The 10,000-nt window shown below is 25.3% G+C and overlaps 2 protein-coding genes and 1 long non-coding RNA gene across 10 annotated transcripts in view; 1 reads left to right on the top strand and 2 right to left on the bottom strand.

Annotated features, from left to right (window-relative positions):
* Window positions 1-4,581, top strand: part of LOC125030394 — a 13,534-nt gene extending 8,953 nt beyond the window's left edge. For all 5 annotated transcript variants that reach the window (XM_047620460.1, XM_047620444.1, XM_047620429.1 and 2 more), the window contains one exon: window positions 24-4,581. In XM_047620460.1, the coding sequence (XP_047476416.1) occupies window positions 24-525 (502 nt within the window). In that variant the 3' untranslated portion in view covers window positions 526-4,581. The remainder of the gene's footprint in view (window positions 1-23) is intronic.
* A 716-nt stretch (window positions 4,582-5,297) lies between these two features.
* Window positions 5,298-6,679, bottom strand: LOC125030429. Its single transcript, XR_007115405.1, has 3 exons — window positions 6,473-6,679; window positions 6,124-6,200; window positions 5,298-5,754 (listed from the first exon to the last, which is right to left on the bottom strand). It is a non-coding gene; the product is annotated as an uncharacterized LOC125030429 (long non-coding RNA).
* A 2,845-nt stretch (window positions 6,680-9,524) lies between these two features.
* LOC125030368 overlaps window positions 9,525-10,000 on the bottom strand; it is a 16,920-nt gene continuing 16,444 nt past the window's right edge. For all 4 annotated transcript variants that reach the window (XM_047620400.1, XM_047620420.1, XM_047620412.1 and 1 more), the window contains exon 16: window positions 9,525-9,671. In XM_047620400.1, coding sequence (XP_047476356.1) covers window positions 9,581-9,671 — 91 coding nt within the window. In that variant the 3' untranslated portion in view covers window positions 9,525-9,580. The remainder of the gene's footprint in view (window positions 9,672-10,000) is intronic.

Below are 10,000 nucleotides of genomic sequence, written 5' to 3'. Positions count from 1 at the left end.
CTTTTTCTTTCTTTCTTTTAAAGCCATAAGCAAAAGCAGAATGTTCAGCATATAGAAGAATCCACTTCAGAGCAATCCACTCCACGTGCATATCCTCTTACTCCGGTTGCTTCTTCAGCACTACCTGAAACAGCTTCAGCACAGAATACAGGTGGCATGGAAGTTCCATCAAAGGAAACACAGGCTGATCAGTTGCCAACAAAATCAGCAGCACCATATCCAGTGAATCCTCTGGCACCACCACCAGCACAGCCCATAGGCTTTCAGAACCCTGCCTCAAATCCAGCTGCATTACCCGAGTGTCCTCCGTACTCTTTTAGCACCCCAGAAGCCCCTAGTTTTGCTCCCACGGCACCTAACGAACCTCCTCCACCTTACTCTTTTTACCCTTCACAAGATCAAAGCTTACCCTCTCACACTCCCAGTCCGTTTCCTAATCCCACTGCACCACCTGTTTCAGAAAGTTCGTCAATAATACCATGCCCTCCCAATCCCTCAACTTTACCTTATCCATACAATCCTTGAGCAAGCACCATACCCTTTAGAAATCTCTCCCAGATCTCCAGTAAAGATTTATTCATTGATGTTACAATATATACCTAAACTAGATTCACCAGACAAGAAAGAGCACGTTCTCCATATTCAGAGCAAAGAGACTGCTCAAACAAGGTGGGAAGTTACTGTTCCCATTTGGAGAAGTATGGGTGAAGAAAAAATGCTTCATATCCATCTGTGTGTGGTTGCCTGGTGAATTCCTGCAACAGCTAAGAAAGAGGGCCTAGAAATTATAGGTTTTATAATTTTTATTAGTTGTTTAATACAATGCACACAAGAAAGCCATGAGTTTTTATATTTAATGACTGTGATATTATTAATTGAAAAATGTTTTGTCTTGCATATTATTGTATGCGTTACAGTAATTTGTATGTCATTTACAGGAGACAGCTTCTTAAATAGGCTGTACAACTTCTTACAATGATAAAGTTCTTCACAAGCTTTATGTGCAACAATAAGTTTTAATCCCAAAGAATAATAGTTTTAAATTACAGAGCTCAGAGTTCTTTACTGCAGTTTCTGTCCTAACAAGAACACAATGTAATAAGTCAGTTTTCCAAAGACTTATTAATAGTTTTGCCAGTAGTTTTGAAGGATAGTGGTTGTGTAAAGTTTAGGATGCGAGTCATGATAATTTTCTTCATATTACTGCATTGTCTTTCTGAAAGTTCTTTCAGCTATGCTATCAAGAACTCAGTAGTTCCTATGGATTATTATGACTTGCTGGAAAGTTCACAGAGCAGAAATGTAAGGCAGTGCCCATTTCTTTGCATACATTTGCATATTTTATAGAGGTTGTTTTGAAATATTTGCAGCATTAATTTCACTTGCTGTGATCGTGCAATTTAATTTTTGAACTTGTGTTCAAGTACATGTAGACTTCCAAGCAGACTGTGGCATCTTATCCCATACCCATGGCAATGAGTTGAAGGAGTAGACTAGGGTGACAAATGGTTTTTACAATATCCAGCTAGCTTTAAGTATTGGTCTAGTCTTAGTACAGGCCTTTTAGAGGGCAGTCCTTCCTTACTGCAGCCCTCCTTTTCATAGAGTAGGTTGTTACATTCATCAGACTGCCATGTTGTTGAAGATTTAGGGCATTTTCAACTGTGTCCTTGATATGATGGAACTTTTATAATGTCTCAAGCAACCCACTCTTTAGAAATATGAAAACTGGGCACTTCCATTGGATACAATCATGGTGAAGAGACTGCCTTTGGGAGATGAAATATCATCTCAAAAATTATGTACTTATTGAAGTCTCCCAAACATACAAAGCTGAGTCAGTTATCTAAACAGGTCTTTCAATTTGTCAAGATCATTTGGGTGCTGGAATCTGGATGCAAATGCATGGTCAGAGATCTGCTGCCAGAATAGTCTTATTCTGTCAAGGAAAACATATGACCCCATAGTGGTGATCCTTTACAAATATAAATAAGGATTTCTGAATCTTTATTCAGTAACATTTCACTAGCCACACATCAGGCACACTCATAAGATCATTTTGTATTGCTTGGCATTCGTCCTGACCTGTGAAACACTGCGTTAGTTACCAAAAGTTCAGACTGCCATTACTGGTAACCCTGCCATAGTGTAGGTGAAAATCCTCCAACAGTATAACTTACTAGATCATTGGGACAACAAATTCAGCATAAAAGAAAGAGGTCTTTGTGCAAAGTAGGAATAAGCATTCTATTACTAGTAATATTTTTTTTACTAAATGTACTCTGTAGATAAGTATAAATATAGAGAGGAGGGAAAGCTTCTGGACAGCTCAAGAAATGTCCTGAGCATTGGCAGGACATACCTTGAGAATTTTTTAATAAGTATGAGAAATGTTAAGAAATGTTCCTAGAACTTTATTATAAAAGGGAAATACACCGGTTATATTATATTAAATGGTAATTTAAGTATGTTATCTGGTTGTTACAGATTTCATGCATCTTGGCTACCAACAGGCATTTTTGGGGTATTTATTAACAAGTAAAGCATTTAAAAAGTAGTAATTTTAATTGTAGCAAGTTTATTATAAAAGTTACAAAGTTGCTTCACTGTGGCCAAAGATTTTTATCTTATAGAGTGCAACACAAATTCCATAAACAACTAAGATCTGTATTTTAAGTATGTCATCTAGTCGTTACATCTTGGATGTCAACACGATATATAAAAAGGTTACCAGTACCAACAAAGCTGCACACTACAGTCAGAGATCTGCAAGTTTCATTTATTTATTTATTTATTATTTATTTTTCTGTTCTTTTTTGCAGATCTAATTACTTAGAAATTGTTCACCCTAAAGGCCTGTCCACACAGCCTGGCATGATAGGTGGGCACATTAGCGGTAAAGATGACATCACCGGCGTGAATACAATGGGAAAACAACCTTTTTACCGAGTAATTTGTCTGGCCGTGATGTCATCTTTACTCGTGCATGCACTACGTGTATATAATTACTTATATATAGTACTTATATTTACTTATATATACTTATATATACTTATATATACTAATATATACTTATATATACTTATATATACTTATATACCTAAGTTATGCATGCCCATGTGCCCACCGATCATGCTCACTTGTGTTCACAGGATGGGGGTGGTTGTAAGGATATGTCCATTGTTATAAGTGATAGTACTATATTTGAGGATAATATTAAGAAATTTCTTTTATTGTGAAATCGCCAACTCCTTTAAAGTTTACACCATGATATATAAAGTGTGTGTGTGTGTGTGCACATATATACCATATCTAGATGTGTGTGTCTGTGTGTGTGTGTATAAATATGGATATATATAAGTGTCAGTGTATGTGAATATATGTAACTAATTTTAAGTTTTATTTGCAATATTGTGTACGTACAAATAGAAAACACGATGATATTTTATTATGTCTTAAATGCATTAGTACTCATGTATTTGGCTCCTGTATTATAAACGCGAGTACAAGGTTCGTGCAACATATACCTCATGTGCAGAAAATCACATCAGCTAATAAAAAAACTAATTGGATTTTGGACCATATGCTGGTTTTCCAACTTAATAAAAGGCCATCCTAAAGTTGCTTTCCAGACAAGACCACTCTTCTACTTCTTGTGCAGTTGCAAATGATTGAGTGGCTACATTAACACAAGCAAGCAAAACTATTGTAGCACTGGTTGTGTCATTGAGATATGTCATGTCTGAATTGATTAGTTATATATGTTACTTTTATCAATGTGTTTGTGAATCTTTCCTTTATTTGAGACATCTTTCTTTCTCTATTTTTTTTTTGTTTTTTTTTTTACTTTTTTTTTTGTTATCAAATGAATTTTAAATTCTAGAAGTAAAGTGTTTACATGTGCATATAATTCTGAGATGTCTCAGATTTGATTAGATCATTTTGAAATGTTACATATGTTATTAATATTATTAATATTATTATATAGCATTTATAGTATTCTTTGTATTCTCCAGAATCACATTTTTTGTCTTCCGAAAAGTTTTTCTTACCAAAGGTTGTTTTGAATGCTTTATGCTTTGTAGTTGTTCAGGAATCTACAGTAATGAAGGTCAACACTCAGGTATACTGGAATATATCTAGAGGTTTATTTTGTTTTAGTTATGAGTATTTTTTGTTATCCTCATTGATATTGCTAAACTTTATCATCATTATTATTGTTATTATGTGTTTGTTTGTCGAAACACCATTGTTTATGAATTGTTTCCCCAATTTTTGGCTTACTTTAAGAAATATGGCTGAAGTACATTGTAAATTTGATATTGTATTCTAATACAATATTAGGTAATGAAGATATATTTAGTCTAGTATTATTAGTTTTTAGTATTGCAGGATCACAAAACATGTAACAATGAAAGATAATCCATAGTCCACAAACTAATATATGTTTAGGTATGATATTTCTGAGCTGGTCAGGTATATTATACCCTCAGGACGATACCAGATAAATACCTTTTATTTTGCCAAATAATATATTTCTGATATGTAACCTCTTCCCCTTACTAAACATAAATCAGGTAATGAGGTATGATTATATACCTAATAAGCTAATGTACATGAACAATCCCAGTATGACATTTTATACCATGAAGATTGATATGTAAAGAGATTTTAAGTTTTATGCAAGATCTTAAATTTAGAATCAGAATTAATTATGGGAATCTTCAGCAAATGTGTGGTACAAGAGACAAACTACCATTTCTTGATCATGTAGCTATTACTGAGCCTAGAATATATTTGTTGAATTATGCTTGACACTAACGCCTGCAGAATGATGCCATCACAAAATATAATAACATAATAAGTGACAAAGGGAATGCTAAGCTTTACATGGTGGTGAGTGCTTAGGCTTAAACTCTGCTAGAGTATAAGTGGAGAGGACCTTTGGCAGTAGTAGAGCACGTAATTTTCAAATGGTATTAAAGGTATAGGGTTTGATCAGCACAGCCACATGTATGTAGTTACCTTCACGTATGTGACTATATGAATATGTATAAAGGAGTGTCATATGCTTGTTATGAAATATACCCGAAAGACATCTCATTGTAGCACTGTATAAATACGTTTAAGTTCGTAGCTTCTTTGTGCTACAATGAATAAGGCGTATTTTTCTTATTTCTTGTCTCTTACATGCTCTTGTTTCTTATTTCTAGTCCTATATGCTCTGTCATCTTGTCCTATATGCTCTTGTTTCTTAGAGTTTGTAAGGAAATTGGGAATATAATCAAAGCGACTTGTAATAACCATGTAAAGTTTATTTGTTTACAAAAGAACATGGGCATTCCCAAGAAATCTAATTACACAATTTTGGTACGAAATGACTACCCCTTTTGTGTCGACAGAGATGGTTGAGATTGAAATATATGATACTAGGAGGTGAAAATAGCAAATAATGTAGTGACTTATATATGAAAAAAAATCACCCGCGTTTTGCCTTTTTTTGTATTTATTTTCCTTTTTGCAATTATCCTCGACACTAAGTTATGAAAGACGAAATTGACAAAGTTTGAAATGCACTTTAAATCACGGAGATTGTAGTCCTAAAGTATCACTTATAACAGAAGCTCAACAATTTCTACCCCATCTGACAGCATTTAAAATATATGGCACGTTTTATTGGCTACCATTCTTGAACCTTTATTGCACTGGAAGACTTGCGCGAATTCAGGAGTGTTCATCATCATTGCGTTTATTCTAGAACATAATAAGGTGTCCATGAACAACATAATATTAAGTGATAGGTGTAAGATAATACTAGTAAAGATAAAGAAAAAAAAAATATGATAAATGATAATGATAACAATAAATATATATAATGATGTTTATGAAAAGACATGGGTAATGTTAACAATAATAAGAATGTTATATAATTAGTATTAACAATAATAATATCAAAATGGTAATCAGAATAAAAAAACTTATAATATATGACCATATAGACGAAATAGTTTCTACAAACTTGGAATATTACTAGATACCATTGATAATAAAAACCAGGGGAGCTAAATCCAAATGAAAATGATAATGTTATATAGAACACGATATAAAAAAAGGATTACTTACCTCATACCGTTTGGAAGATGTTCGTCCAATTCCATTAGCAAGATTTTGGCAAGATTGGGGATGACAGCGCAATATGGCTAATGAAAAAAAAAAAAAAAAAAGCGAATATAATAATTCTTTAATGATTCAAGCATAATGGGTATTCAGTATAAATATTTTATCAGAAGAAAAAGAATAGTATAAAGACGAAACCGATGGCGACGACGAAGATTACTAAGTAAGAGAAGAAGGAAAATAATAATAATAAGAAAAAGAAGAAGACGAAGACGGAGGTGAAGAACTCAAAGAAGAAAAAAAAAAAAAAAAAGGAAAGAAAAGAAAGAAAGAAAGAAAACATCCTCATAACTACCTGAGCACCGGAAACGAAGAAGAGTTGGTGGGAGGAGAGGGGGAGGGCAGGAAGACGAGGCTCCCGGTAGTGACTTCGCTCCCACCTCTGGTACGCCCGGAATGAATGTCGAATACCACCGATGTCTGCCAGGTTCTCATTGAAGGTCGTGCTGCTGTCGATCTGCAGGCGATTTCAGATGGTGGTGAGTGTCGTGTTTTAATCTTATGTATTTATTAAATTTTTCATGTTCGGCTGGGTGTTTATTTATTTAATATATATATATATATATATATATATATATATATATATATATATATATATATATATATATATATATATATATATATATATATATATATATATATATATATATATATATATATATATATATATATATATATATATATATATATATATATATATATATATATATATATATATATATATATATATATATATATATATATATATATATATATATATATATATATATATATATATATATATATATATATATATATATATATATATATATATATATATATATATATATATATATATATATATATATATATATATATATATATATATATATATATATATATATATATATATATATATATATATATATATATATATATATATATATATATATATATATATATATATATATATATATATATATATATATATATATATATATATATATATATATATATATATATATATATATATATATATATATATATATATATATATATATATATATATATATATATATATATATATATATATATATATATATATATATATATATATATATATATATATATATATATATATATATATATATATATATATATATATATATATATATATATATATATATATATATATATATATATATATATATATATATATATATATATATATATATATATATATATATATATATATATATATATATATATATATATATATATATATATATATATATATATATATATATATATATATATATATATATATATATATATATATATATATATATATATATATATATATATATATATATATATATATATATATATATATATATATATATATATATATATATATATATATATATATATATATATATATATATATATATATATATATATATATATATATATATATATATATATATATATATATATATATATATATATATATATATATATATATATATATATATATATATATATATATATATATATATATATATATATATATATATATATATATATATATATATATATATATATATATATATATATATATATATATATATATATATATATATATATATATATATATATATATATATATATATATATATATATATATATATATATATATATATATATATATATATATATATATATATATATATATATATATATATATATATATATATATATATATATATATATATATATATATATATATATATATATATATATATATATATATATATATATATATATATATATATATATATATATATATATATATATATATATATATATATATATATATATATATATATATATATATATATATATATATATATATATATATATATATATATATATATATATATATATATATATATATATATATATATATATATATATATATATATATATATATATATATATATATATATATATATATATATATATATATATATATATATATATATATATATATATATATATATATATATATATATATATATATATATATATATATATATATATATATATATATATATATATATATATATATATATATATATATATATATATATATATATATATATATATATATATATATATATATATATATATATATATATATATATATATATATATATATATATATATATATATATATATATATATATATATATATATATATATATATATATATATATATATATATATATATATATATATATATATATATATATATATATATATATATATATATATATATATATATATATATATATATATATATATATATATATATATATATATATATATATATATATATATATATATATATATATATATATATATATATATATATATATATATATATATATATATATATATATATATATATATATATATATATATATATATATATATATATATATATATATATATATATATATATATATATATATATATATATATATATATATATATATATATATATATATATATATATATATATATATATATATATATATATATATATATATATATATATATATATATATATATATATATATATATATATATATATATATATATATATATATATATATATATATATATATATATATATATATATATATATATATATATATATATATATATATATATATATATATATATATATATATATATATATATATATATATATATATATATATATATATATATATATATATATATATATATATATATATATATATATATATATATATATATATATATATATATATATATATATATATATATATATATATATATATATATATATATATATATATATATATATATATATATATATATATATATATATATATATATATATATATATATATATATATATATATATATATATATATATATATATATATATATATATATATATATATATATATATATATATATATATATATATATATATATATATATATATATATATATATATATATATATATATATATATATATATATATATATATATATATATATATATATATATATATATATATATATATATATCTCTCTCTCTCTCTCTCTATCTCTATCTCTATATCTCTATATCTCTATATATCTCTCTCTATCTCTACTCTCTCTCTCTCTCTCTCTCTCTCTCTCTCTCTCTCTCTCTCTCTCTCTCTCTCTCTCTCTCTCTCTCTCTCTCTCTCTCTCACACACACACACACACACACACACACACACACACACACACACACACACACACACACACACACACACACACACACACACACACACTCACTCACTCACTCACTCACTCTTATCTCTCTTTCTCCTTCACTCACTCTCTATTAACCGTGAACTGACCTATTGTATTGGTTGAGTGCATGTGAAAAGCGTTCACTATGTATGGTTGGACCGTAAAACTCCAACTGAAAAAGAAAAGTTCATACAAATTACTAGAACAGAGAAGTTAGAACTGAAGGGTTGCATTATGTGATTAGACTTTTATTCAGCATAAGGTATGATATGACGTATATGGCCTTATGAACTGGAAGGGGGTGCTTGAAATAAAATATTAGTAACACGAACTAGTCTACTGATGATAACTCATCTAGTATACATATGTATACATACATATATATACATATACACATATATATATATATATATATATATATATATATATACATATATACATATATACACACACACATATATATATACACATAAATATATAAGTGCATAAATATATATGTAT

Source organism: Penaeus chinensis, chromosome 2 (assembly GCF_019202785.1).
Source record: "Penaeus chinensis breed Huanghai No. 1 chromosome 2, ASM1920278v2, whole genome shotgun sequence".
NCBI classification, from domain to species: Eukaryota; Metazoa; Arthropoda; class Malacostraca; order Decapoda; family Penaeidae; genus Penaeus; species Penaeus chinensis.
Note: the sequence above shows the minus strand (reverse complement) of the source record. Positions and strands in the feature narration are given on the sequence as shown.